The 12,500-nt window shown below is 45.7% G+C and overlaps 1 protein-coding gene across 3 annotated transcripts in view; it reads right to left on the bottom strand.

The window, feature by feature from the left end:
• The window catches only part of fam135b (family with sequence similarity 135 member B), a 53,888-nt gene that overhangs the window by 5,170 nt on the left and 36,218 nt on the right, over positions 1–12,500 (bottom strand). For all 3 annotated transcript variants that reach the window (XM_062529890.1, XM_062529891.1, XM_062529892.1), the window contains exons 8-17: positions 12,018–12,171; positions 10,389–10,438; positions 8,686–8,841; positions 7,901–7,974; positions 6,826–6,980; positions 4,201–6,409; positions 3,452–3,618; positions 2,762–2,853; positions 2,569–2,666; positions 57–208 (exon numbers count right to left, since the gene is read on the bottom strand). In XM_062529890.1, coding sequence (XP_062385874.1) covers positions 57–208; positions 2,569–2,666; positions 2,762–2,853; positions 3,452–3,618; positions 4,201–6,409; positions 6,826–6,980; positions 7,901–7,974; positions 8,686–8,841; positions 10,389–10,438; positions 12,018–12,171 — 3,307 coding nt within the window. The remainder of the gene's footprint in view (positions 1–56; positions 209–2,568; positions 2,667–2,761; positions 2,854–3,451; positions 3,619–4,200; positions 6,410–6,825; positions 6,981–7,900; positions 7,975–8,685; positions 8,842–10,388; positions 10,439–12,017; positions 12,172–12,500) is intronic.

Below are 12,500 nucleotides of genomic sequence, written 5' to 3'. Positions count from 1 at the left end.
ATTGAGGTCAGAGGTCGTTGACCTTAAATGCTGATATTGGTGTCAAGCTAGGGTACCTGTGCTAACGAGCGTGCTGTTGTTGTACAGGGTTCCGAGGTGAGGGCCGGAGAGGGAGAGGAACGTGTGGAGCTTGCATAGGTAGCACCGGAACCGGGGACGCGTGAGAACCGAGCGGATGATCACATTGCCCAGGGAGTGTCCGATGAAACTGCAATGATGAAAAAAAACATAACATGTTACAGCATATTTTCAGAAGTAGTCATCTCTGCATTGTGTGTGTGTGCGTACGTGCGTGCGTGCGTGCGTCCTTGCGTGCGTGCGTGCGTGCGTGTGTGTGTGTGTGTGTGTGTGTGTGTATGTGTGTGTGTGTGTGTGTGTGCATGTGTGTGTGCGCGTATGTGTGTGTGTGTGTGTGTGTGTGTGATAAAACCACTGGCTGTGATAAAAGCACTTCTTACATCAAACTGTTCTATTTCCTCTCTACATCTCATCATCTTCCACCACTCTCAAACTCAAAAACTTGTCAACTTTTTTGTGTCAAATTGCTCTGTGCTTTGAGACCGTGATGAGACATCTTAACCGTTGATGATGCGACAACAGATGTCTCACTCTGTGTATAGACTCCCAAAGGATTTTCCTTCGGGAAAACTTCAGGACAAATAGTCTGTCAAAAGTTTTCTTTAAAGTTGCTCTGCCTGAAAACTGGGATTTCATTACATACTGCACTGTCATTTGGAGTGGTTATCAGTCACTTTCTGTGTGTGTGTGTGTATGTGTGTGTGTGTGTGTGTGTGTGTGTGTGTGTGTGTGTGTGTGTGTGTGTGCGCGCGCGTGCGTGCACTTTATTTTGGTCTCATTTTAAGACATAATTTGTACAAATTTGGAAAACAAAATGGTGGTAAAATTGGAAAACTGAACATTCAATAGTTAATATAAGAGTTGTATTTGTTATACACTAATACAGTCATATTTTATGATGGGGTAATTTTAATGAGGTTGTCTGCTGTAGAGTGGGAGTAAAACTCTGTGGTACTCATCATAGCGTTGGGTAATACTGCCACCTGCTGGTTTCATATTGTCATTGTAGGTTGGCACTAACACCATGGCCACAGTCATTTTATCATCATTTTACGTTAATACAGTTGAATTTGTGTAATGTAATTCTTTACATGCCCGATTTCAGCATGAACAGATATGAACTGTTGTTCATGATAACTTTAGTATCTGGATATTGTAATGGAAGCTTGATCATACTGTATGTGCTCCTATTCAGACAGGGAAAGCGCATTCTTGCACCTTCATCACCTCCGAATAACACAGTTAACATGGTATCTGTGAAGTTTCCCACTTTCCCATCACAGCTCCCCTCTTTTGCTAAACCATAGTCACCAGCACAAAGCCAACATCAACATACTTGCAAATGTTTGGCAATGTTTGTGAATTTCAACACAAAAGCAGAAGTCAGAAGAGAAGAGCAATAAGCAATAGAATGAACTGTAGGTCTATGAGCACTCCAGCTCTGCATCATGTGTTCAGTGGTGGGGTAAGGGTGAACATTTCACATGACAGACCATGTTTTGGCTGATGTTGCTGTAATGTTAAGAGATTCAGGAAGAAAATAACAAGAGAAAAAAATGTTCAATATTGATGTATGTTCTAAGAGTTGAAGATATGGATATTATAACACTCTGAGCATGACAGGCCTATTAAATCTAGCAATGACCTACTGTAAGGGGTCCCTCTTGTAACAGCTTGTTACTATATCACTAATAAAGGATAAAGGATCCTGCATGCTTTTTTTTGCTCTCAATCTGTAGTTTTTAATTACTAAATAGTTCCCTCCATGTATTCAGGCAGGACAGTATACTGCAGGAACTTGTTCTATCTCTCCAGCGTCAAATATAGACGTAAATGTGGCTGCCACTGGGTGTTAGCCTTTAGGCTTATGGAATACGACGTTGGGGGCTCAAAACACCATCGAGCAAATGAATATTGAGTAAATGAGTAACAGATCCTGTCCACACAAATCTTATAAGGTGGAATTCATATCACAGTCAAGCATGTTAGTCTATGCACAATGTGCTGTCTTTATGGATCACTTCATGTATCAGGGATTAGTGCTAGCACATTTCATAGGAACGATAAACACCTGCCAGGAACCAAAACTGTTGGGTGTTGGGACAAGGTGTTGTGGCAACAGTGTGACATTGTAGTGTGATTTATGTTTTTATGGGTTCTCTGCAGTTCTCTGACAGGGTGCAATTTGGGTGTGGGAGAAAGACTGATGATCAGTGTAGATTAATATAAGATGTCTGTGTTATAGGATCTGTCTAGTGTTGTGATTATGATGTGACAGATTTTCTCTAAAAGCTGTAGGAATTGATGGAGAGGATAGACTGGTTGACTTTGTTTCAATTCATTTGTCTAAGTAACCTTGGCTGACCTTACTCCAGGAAAAAGACCCTTCTAAGTTGTCTGAAGCCCTTGAAACAAGAGTCAAACTTTTTAAAACAATGCTATGCATGAACTGAGAGATTCAATTGTGCTGTTGTAAACGTATGCTCGTACCTGATCCTGTTGATGGTGAGATTGTAGAGCTGAATATGCTGAATGATTTCATCTAGAAGCCTGTCTGTCATTGTGTCAAAGTCTGCAAACGTGTCCGTCTGACAAAGAAAAACAAAGTATAAAATCCTCAGTCGTACGATTCCAGGAACTACACCTGCGCTCACTGTGCAGACTGACTTCAGGCTGGCCGTACCTGGTTGCGTTCCGACATGAGGAAGTCCAGGCGGGATCCTGGCAAGCCCAGCTCTATGAAGGTCTTCACCAGACGCAGGTCTGCACTGTTGCCTAGCGGAAGAGGAACAGGGGTCTAGAGGTCAGTGTGGTACAGCAATGGACATGCTGAATCTACTGCTGGACTATAGCTCAGCCACAATTGTTGGTTAAAGTCATCAGTGTAGGTCTCATTTGGTCTTACAGACTAATGTTTGTATATTAGGACGCCTGCCTAAGGCTGGCAAAAGCACCACCGATTTATAAAAAAGAAATCAAGGGAAATACTCTCAGGCATTTAATGCGTTCAAGTGCAGCAGTTTTTTTTTTGTATCCTGTAGGAGAACAACAACTTAGAAGGAATTAATCATAAGTGAGTCAGTCCATTTAATCTTAAATGTAGTCATTTATAAAGAACAACACTTATATTTATTGTTATTACTTATTTCTAAGTGTAGAAACATTCATTTGTGGTCATGATATGAAAACAATAACATTAGGTTCTCAGTAAGAACAAATTTGTCAACAACAGCAACAATAACAGTTTACCTTTTACAGTAGAGAACATCTGTGAAAATTCCTGGCATGGCAACAACTCATGCCTATCTGCATTTACCTGGGGAACTAGACGTTATAGTGTAGTGTGGAATTTCAAACACCTATTTTCCCTCACCATCAAGGCCGTGAACGCAAACAACAAGATGGATGCCGTCCTCAAACTCCTCCTCGTCCTCCTCTGGGGGAAAGTAGGGCAGGTGAGAGGCCAGGTGGGGCAGGTCACTGTAGAGTGTGGCCTGGAAGTTCAGCTCTTTCAGCAGATCCTCTTTAGCCTTGTAGAAACTGGACATCAACAAGACATCAGAGATCTGAACTGGGGGGCCCAGAGGAAACCTTGAAAAGCACTACCACTGAGACTGAGGACATTACTGAGTGTTGTGGTGTATCACTGCAGGTTGACATGCTGTGTATTTCACCACTGACTGATGTAAATGGTACAACATGTCTCTAAAAAGTACCGCGGTCCTTTTATTATTCAAGACTGTGTGAATTACACTTTCATTAAAGGTTTACCGTTTGATAGTGTCTGAAGTGGGTAGAACACAAAGAAGAGATCACTGGAAAATTGATTTGTTTGACATCTAACAGTAAGAATAAAATGTAAATTCCACACAACCTCTTGTAGGCCTATTCATCTGTGACCTGAAAGCACTATCACTAAGAGAGGCTATTACTGAGTATTATGGACTATTGCCAAACCGGCTTTAGCATCATATGAATAAAATGAGTGGTACAGCATCTCGAAGATAATAAATCTATCGATTTAGAGTATGGATGCCTCAAAAAAGGATAGAAGGAGTTTAAGAAAATAAAACCCTCAGCGTTTTGCAAGGAGAGCTTTTAACAGTAAAAGCGTCCACTCACTAGAGCATCCGCTCATTGGTCTCCTCGTCCGAGCTCTCCAACGTCGAGGTGGACGAGAGGATGGTGAAGGAGCCCAGGGGCTGATGGGTAATGGGCGAGGTGGCCTGCCGCGCCGAGATGCCGCTGATGGAGGGCGAGTCGCGCAGCACCGAGGAGAAGGGCAGGCAGGTGGGGGCGCACGAGACGGACATGTTGACCACCTCCACCACCTTCTTGTTCACGAAGGACAGGCCGGAGCTGGGAGACGCCGTCGCGGCTTTTTCGCCTCCGTTTGTCGTCTGCTGGGCCTCCCGGGCGGCGCGACCGGCCAGGCCTATGAGGTCGCTGCACCTCTGCCTCTCGGTGGACGCGAGCTCTGCGGTGTCGCTGGACGGTGTCACGTCTTTCGGATCGCTGCCCGGTTCGGTTTCGCCTGCCGCAGGCAAGAAGCCGTCGGCTCTTTTTCCGAGCGAATTCAGATGCCGTTCCGGAAAATTCTGTCCTTCCTCTGGGAGCCGTGCCTGTGAACGGTTGTCACTGACAGCGTCTGCGGGCGCCGTTAAATCCAGCACCACCTTGTGCTCACACGCCTCAGTTTCACACTCGCAGAGTTCCACCTCTGCGTCAGATGATGCGCTGGAGTCTTCCAAACACTCCTCCGTCGCGATCTTAGCCTCCTGGATCCCCTGGCCTGACATAAAGTGCTGGAACATCAGTTCTTCGGGGACAGTGCTCAATATTGACATGGCGTCCAAGTCCACCTGACCTGGAAACACTCCTGCATCATCAGGACTCTGGGCTGTGTCTTTGGAATCAAGTGCATCCGCTTGCATTGGGTTTACATGCCATGCTAAGTGGGTATCGTCCAGCAGACCCCCGTCCAGTTGGTCCCATAGGGGCACGAGTGTGGACTCCGTGCTCACTGGGCAGTTTCCTGTCAGTCTGGCGGGTTGGCTTTCTTCGTCCAGCTCGATTCCACTGGTCGCCTCGCTCGTCCCGTCCTCCTCATCCCTCTCGTCGTTGTCCTGCCGCTCGACGTTCATCCGGGCCTCGAACTCTTCCGCGTCGTCGCCGCCGTCCAGCGCCTCCGGGTCGTCCTCGGTGTCGTCCGGGCTGCTGATGTGCGGCGCCGAGGCCGACTTAGTGAGCGTGCTGAGGCTGAGCGTGCGCCGGGCGTCGTCCTCCTCGTAGGGCAGCGAGCTGATGGAGGTGAGCGAGGCCTGCGTGCCGCTGGGCAGGCTGCCGTGGCTCTCCGTCTGCAGGCCCTCCAGGGAGCCCGGGTGACCCGCCGCCCGGTGGTGACCCCCCCTGGCCCCCCCGGCCTGCTGGAGCAGGAGCACGGCCTCGCCGACCCCCCCGGTCCGACCCACCCGCGCCTCCGACGACCAGGCCACCGAGCTGGGCTCGCTCTCGATGCCCGAGTCCGAGATGACGGACGAGGAGCGCTTCATGATCTTGGAGCCCCCGAGCTGGAGGCGGTCCTCCGCTCTCCGCCTATCAGGGTACAGCGGGGGCGTGCTGGGATGGATCGTGGGCGGGACTTGAGTCGTGGATTGGATCGGCAGGGTGTCAATCACACTGTCCCCCTCGTCACCCTCGTCATTCCCAATATCCTTTGAGAGTGTCTCAAGAGAACTGTTGATTATGTCCCCATCCTCTAAACCCACTCCCTCAGGCGGGTCTTTCTCAGCAACGGGCGGATCTACTTTGGCTCTGGGTTCCTCCTCCCATGACGCATGCACACTCTCTGGGATGATAGCGTTTAGGAGGTCTGGGCGCGTTTGGTCAGGCTGGATGATGTGGACAGTCTCGCCCTTGAAAGGGTCCACATCGCTGGGCCTGACGCTGATATACCTAAGGCCAGTCTTGGGGCTGCCAGGTGATTCTGCATCCTTCTCCAACTCTATCTCTGCCTCATCTTCCTCTTCGAGTGTGTAAGACAACGGTGGCGTAACGTCCCCACAAGTCAGCTCAGTTTGGTCCCCGCAAACCTGGTTTCCTGCGTGGTCCCCGCAAGGTTCACACACTTCCGTCTCGTGTCCTGCCGGGCGTGTATCAGCGGGCAGGTCTGCGCAGTCCTCGGTCTCTGGCCGCTCCTCAGGAGCATCAGGTGAGTCGCTGCCCCGCGCCGCTTGCAGACGGGCATCTCCGTTGGCAGCAGCAGTGGGAGGATCAGCGGGTGCTGGAGGCTTGTCGGTGTCGTGTGGTGTTGGCACTTGTGGTTTCCACTCTGAAAGGAACATTTGTAAGTAATGCTCGAGTTAGGACAGAGTGTCTTGCGAATTTGGATTGATTACAGGAGTTCAAGAACCGAACTGGATTCAGAAGATAATATGAAAGGGTTGCTCCTTCACATTAAATCCTAAAACTATGTGAATAGACACACAGCAGATGCTTTCATTTTGTAGAAAACTCAACTGAGCAATTTTCCCTTACATGGATTTAGCCTATTGCTAAACTAAAAGCTTGTGTAATAGAGATTTTAATTGAAGTTCTGAGACTACACTTAATCCATGTACAAAACAGCCAAGAGAGTCTCCTTACATTTCTGGAGAGCATACTGCTAAAGATATAGAGGCTGAAACAATGTCCTCATGAGAAGCAGTACAAAAAAAACGGAAAAAAATAAATTTGAGGCCAACTCACCCACTCTCGGACACTCCACATATCTGTCTTCAAAGATGATGGGCAAGCTGTTCCAGTCCCCGTCGATGTCCAGGCACTCCACCGGCAGCGGGGGCATCCTGGTCAGGTAGTCTGAGCTCCGCACCTCCCCTGCTACCTGGCTGTGTCTGTTTATCCTAAAGACAGCAAACATTTCACGGAACGTTAGCACACAGTGGGATCATCCCTATGTTCCCCGAGTCCTATGTTCCCCGTTGCAATACATACCGGGGAACATAGGACCCTTTTTGGGAAAAGCGGGGAACGAAGGACCCTTTCTAAAATGTAAGAAAAAAAGGGTCATATGTTCCCCGGTCTCATACAAAGTGGGGAACATAGGACCCGGGGAAGATAGGACCTGGGAAACATAGGACCCGGGGAAGATAGGACCTGAGGAACATAGGTACACTCCCTACACAGCTATCTGTGCCTTTTTCCCCTTGAAACTGAATCCATACTTTGCATCAAAGTCTACATCAAGTGAGCACAGCAATGAGGTGCAATTTGTGTTAGTGTTAGTGAAATGTGTTAGCTATTGGGTGCAACTGAGCTGAACAGAAAAGTAAATGTTCTTCTCTAATTGAATTAAGTGAATATGAGCTAATCAATGATCAATCGATTTAATAGGGCTAATGTGCTTGTGTTATGATGTAGTCTCTAATTCTCATTTCGCCTCCCTCGTAAAATAGCTTGATTAAAATCACACATCTTTTCATTAGAGGGTAAATACCCACAAAAGGGTTCTTAAACCTTACTGGCTCTCTTCCCAGACTAAATTTTGTTGTTGTTGTTGTTGTTGTTGTTGATGCTAAACTCCACTCATTCACATGCTAAGTCCCAATTAGCTACATACTTATCATCACCAGAGGAGGAAATGATAGGCTTAAATTGTTAAAACAGTAGGTTCTATTTCCTGCTTGAGTATGAAGATTAAACACTTACTGTATGCAAGTCCTACCGTACCTTGACAGGATGTGTATGTGTACTTAGAGTGTGGTTGAGATTCACATGAGAAAAAGGCTACAGTACGTATATCCAGCTAGCAAAAGGGACTCACAGATCTTCCTGAAAGGTTAGAGACAACTCCTTTGGGTGTTCAGTGAAGAAGTAGGCCTCAGAGAAGCGTCTGACCTGCATTTGTGCACATAGCCAAATCAAAAAAACATGATCTTGTTAGTTTGAATATACCACCGTATGAGCAAGCAAGACTGGCGATGCAATAATGAAACATAGGACAAGAGTAATGAATATGTAACAAACCCATAATAATGCATAAACCATTATCAGCAGTGACTGCCAGATGTGAAAGATTCATATCTGAGTACTTTTGAGTACTCTGCATACAGTACGTAGTCTGTATGTGTTATTTTGTTCTTGTATGCATGTATGTATGCATGTGAGAGCAGAGCAACTACATTTCATTTGTCTGAGTCTGCACATACACATAAAATAGAATAGAATAGAATATATACTTTTTTGATCCCGTGAGGGAAATTCAGTTCTCTGCATTTAACCCAATTTAACCGAATTAGTGAACACACAGCACACAGTGAACACACAGTGAGGTGAATCACACAACTATGTGTGCATGTACGTGCAGATGTAGAGTATGTATGCGTGTGTGCTCATGCGTGTGTGTTTGTGTGTGTGTGTGTGTGTGGGCCTGTGCATAATGTGCATGTATGTATGTGTGAGTGCGCTTATGTGTGCTTGTGCTCGTGTGTGTGTGTGTGTGTGTGTGTGTGTGTGTGTGTGTGTGTGTGTGTGTGTGTGCGCCTGTGCATAATGTGCATGTATGTATGTGTGAGTGCGCTTATGTGTGCTTTGTGCTCACACACTCACCCTCAGCGTGTGGTGCTCCTGCGTGAGGTGGGCCAGTACCAGGGCGTTGGGCACCGCCGCCTCCAGGAACTGGGCCCACAGAGCCGCCAGGTGGGCACACAGTTGGGACAGATCTCTGCTGATCTGCTCCGCCACTTTCTCATGCCCACCCTGGAGCTGGCATCCACAACAGACACACCCAAGCCTGGCATTACTACCACAAACTCAGTCTCTTACGGCGCCACAACAAATACAAGTCATTCTCACATAAGCAGAATCCTACAACACAGTGTTTCAAAAGCAGAACCCTACAACACAGCAACCAGTCCTTTCTTCATTATTCAGTGATCCTTTTTAGTTTATTTTATTTGTTGTTGTTGTTGTTGTTGTTGTTGTTGTCTGATCATGGAATATGATTCCAGACAAAGTTCCAAAAACATTTAGTTAAATGACAGGAAAGCATTCTTTTCTGGCATATATCTGTCAGCACGTACAGTATGTCAATTCTGTTTGTTTGTTTACTTAGTGACTACAACAAGCTACTTTTATCTACAGTATCTCTCCAACAGTGATCCTAAGGGAATTCTTTGCCTCTCTTACTATACTCCTCACTGTACAGTATGTAGGAGCAAGTCAGACACAGGTCATTCTCCAGGCATGTTTGCAACAGTTCCATTTGATGATTCCATCAAACAGTTCCATTTTTACATCCCATTACCTGACTTATAAAGGCATTACTTATTTGAGCTGTGTATTCTCTTGTCTTTCTCATGTTGAAGAATGACTAGGACCTCTGTGTGACTGTTTTTATACCTAAATGAAACCGATATCTTAGAATTACCCACATTTTTGAACAAACATTGATGCATCCTTCATCCATTCTTCCTCCATTGTTTTATTTAGATTTGTCTATCTATTTTTCTAGCGAGAAATAAAATACTTTGTATAGTGCTACGCTCATTCTTAAAAGTCATGTCTAGAGAGACAGCTGTCTATTTAGGCAGTGAGGCAGTGAATCCCAACTGTACCTTCCGTTTCAAACAGAGCCATAGTGTCATATTGAGGCTGAAATGAAATATTCCATTAGAAAATTGCATACTGCAACAACAGGATTAAGGTAAAAAAGGGTTCCTTCCTGAATTCCTTCATAAGTTATTTTATGAATTGAGTTCTTTTTTGTGCACATGGCAATTACTACAGAACACCCATAGGGGTCTTACAACACCACTGGGTGCACTACTTTGTTGGGTAGAGTCAGAATAATCGTCTTTGGCAGGTTAACCTCTCTTACTCCTCTCTTACAGAATGTTTCACAGCAATTCTAAGCTTTAAGTCACAATTCCTCAAATCCTTGTTCACTTAATTAATTCGGTCATGTCCCAACAGTGGCATTTATAACCGCTTTTATATCCGGCTAAGTTGAAGTCTGACTTGTTTTTTTTATAAGCTCCCAGTGAAATACAACACAGTTTGCGAGACCCTGTTAAAATGGCAGGTTAAAGGCATGTTCAGATGCATAATTTACATCATGCGATTGCAAAAGGATTTGTCTGGGATTGTACGTAATCCCTTCCCCACCACCACTCTAAAAGGCTGCGTGACAGTTACAGAGGATTTCCTGCACTTTGTCCAGGGCTGAAGCCATCAAAAACGCAGCAAGCGTCTGGGAATTGCACACGTATCAAAAGCCAAATGGAAGGAGCTCTTAAGAAGCGGTTTATTACCTGCAGCTCTATAGAGAGTTGATTCAGGGTCTCCTCAATGGGAAGTTCCTCTGTCAATAAAAAAAAGTGTGTCAAACTCAACATAGAAAAACAACTGAAATGGGTGTAGAATATTCAGGAGAGAAGCACACCTTTAGCTTCAAGCGTTGACATTATTTGTGTAGCGCCATGACGACTTCATACAGTTGCACTCGAGGCATTTTACTGTAATTTAACTGATTATATTACATATCCTTTATTCTAACATTATTCATTATAAACATTATGCTGCATTCTAAGCTCATATTCAAATACATTGTAACACTCTTTGAGTCTGTGGGAAACCAGAGAATTCACTGGCCAACACTCTCCATAAATCAACTTATGCACAATTACACAGTCCTTGCGAGGCCCTAACGGCTGTACTCTTTGTCTAACGGCACCTTTACCATGCTGGAGCTGTGTTGCCACTACTTGCAAAGCAGCTGTAATTGCAGGGGGGTGTTAGGCCCCAGTAATACGAAACTAACCTGCTGTATGATCATGCATTTACAGATGGTCCACTACAGCTGTTAGACTACACGGTCTCTATTTGTGACCCAACAAACAGGCAGGGAAGTATGTCACCACTCACACAACAACACCCAACCTAAAGGTCTTTTTTTACACTGTTCTTCCATGTCCTGTTCTAGAAGGCCAGTGGTTACCCATCAAGGCCTCTATGGCCTACTATAACCAGGACAAAATGACTACAGGGGGGTGCTTTCACTGGTCCTGCTAGGGGTCTTTAGTGGAGCCGTGTGGTTGGATAACCCAGACCACTCAGGCCAGAGTTATTGCGGTTATTGGTTACGTGGTTATTTGAACTCAGGTGACTGTCGGGAGACAAGCCAGCCTCTTGTGCTTGTGCTAAATGAGATTTGTAGCATTGAAAGGCTCTTCATTTAACTATTCTCATATGAGTCTACAGTTATTTAACATGCTTTCTCTGACAGGCACATCACATTCCAGATCCAGTGCTCTAGAGCAGAGAACTGTTTACAGTAACGATAAACGTCTTATAGATGATGTGGTGGTTCCTTATTGTCACTTTTACCACACATCACTGATGGACCTACAGTACAGTACTGTATGTCTCCAAAGAAGTTTTTCATATCCACGTTCTGTGTCCAGTCAGAAGAAAATAACACAAAAGCTAACTTTTTTTAGTGCTTTTCATTTCAATGTACTTTTAACCTGATGAAGGTCGAAGACAGAAAAGTAATTTTTTCTAATAAAGGAATAATTGTTTGCGGAATGGACAGTGCGCAGGACTGTTTCTAAGTTCCTGATCTGCAACCTTTTGACCATATATTTGGTCAGATGGGTTGGGCCCTTGAGTCGTGGATCTGTCCAAGGTTTCTTCCAATATCTATCTCCAATTCTAGGGAGCTTGTCCTCGCCCCTGTTACTGTACTCATGGGCCCTCTCTCTGAATGTTTAACACTCTCTATAAGTGAAATTAAATTGAAATTGAAATATACTGTACTACACTACCTGACAAAAGAGGTGTGCAAAAAGCCTTCCTACTGTAAAATGTCAATGTGCTCCACAGATGGACGTGGCTACTTCACGGTGCTCTGACTGGCTGTGTGAGCGTCCCCTACTCACCGGCGTCCAGTGGCGGCAGCTCGGGGCAGGCCTTGGCGAGGGAGGCGTGGTGTGTCCGCAGGCCTCGGTGTGCCACGAGCAGCAGGCGGCACAGCCTCCGGTGCCACGTGTGAGCCTTCTGTAGGCAGTTCTCCGACGGCACGTAAAAACTCCCCTGCAGACACGACACACACACACACACACACACATAGACAGACTGACTTCAGATCAGGTGGAAGCATGTGCTGCACTAGCGTCAGCTTTCGGCACGTAAAAACTCCCCTGCAGACACGACACACACACACACACACACACACACACCAGACAGACTGACTTCAGATCAGACACAGGTGGAAGCATGTGCTGCACTAGCGTCAGCGTTCGGCACTCATACAAATCAGCTTTCAGACACGCACAAGAACGGTCAAGTCACAAGCCCAGTTAGATAGCTGCTATATATTTTGAGAAAGAAATGTAGAGACGATTCGTGGGCTAAATATTTTT

The sequence above is a fragment of the Sardina pilchardus genome, chromosome 24 (assembly GCF_963854185.1).
Source record: "Sardina pilchardus chromosome 24, fSarPil1.1, whole genome shotgun sequence".
NCBI lineage: Eukaryota > Metazoa > Chordata > Actinopteri > Clupeiformes > Clupeidae > Sardina > Sardina pilchardus.
Note: the sequence above shows the minus strand (reverse complement) of the source record. Positions and strands in the feature narration are given on the sequence as shown.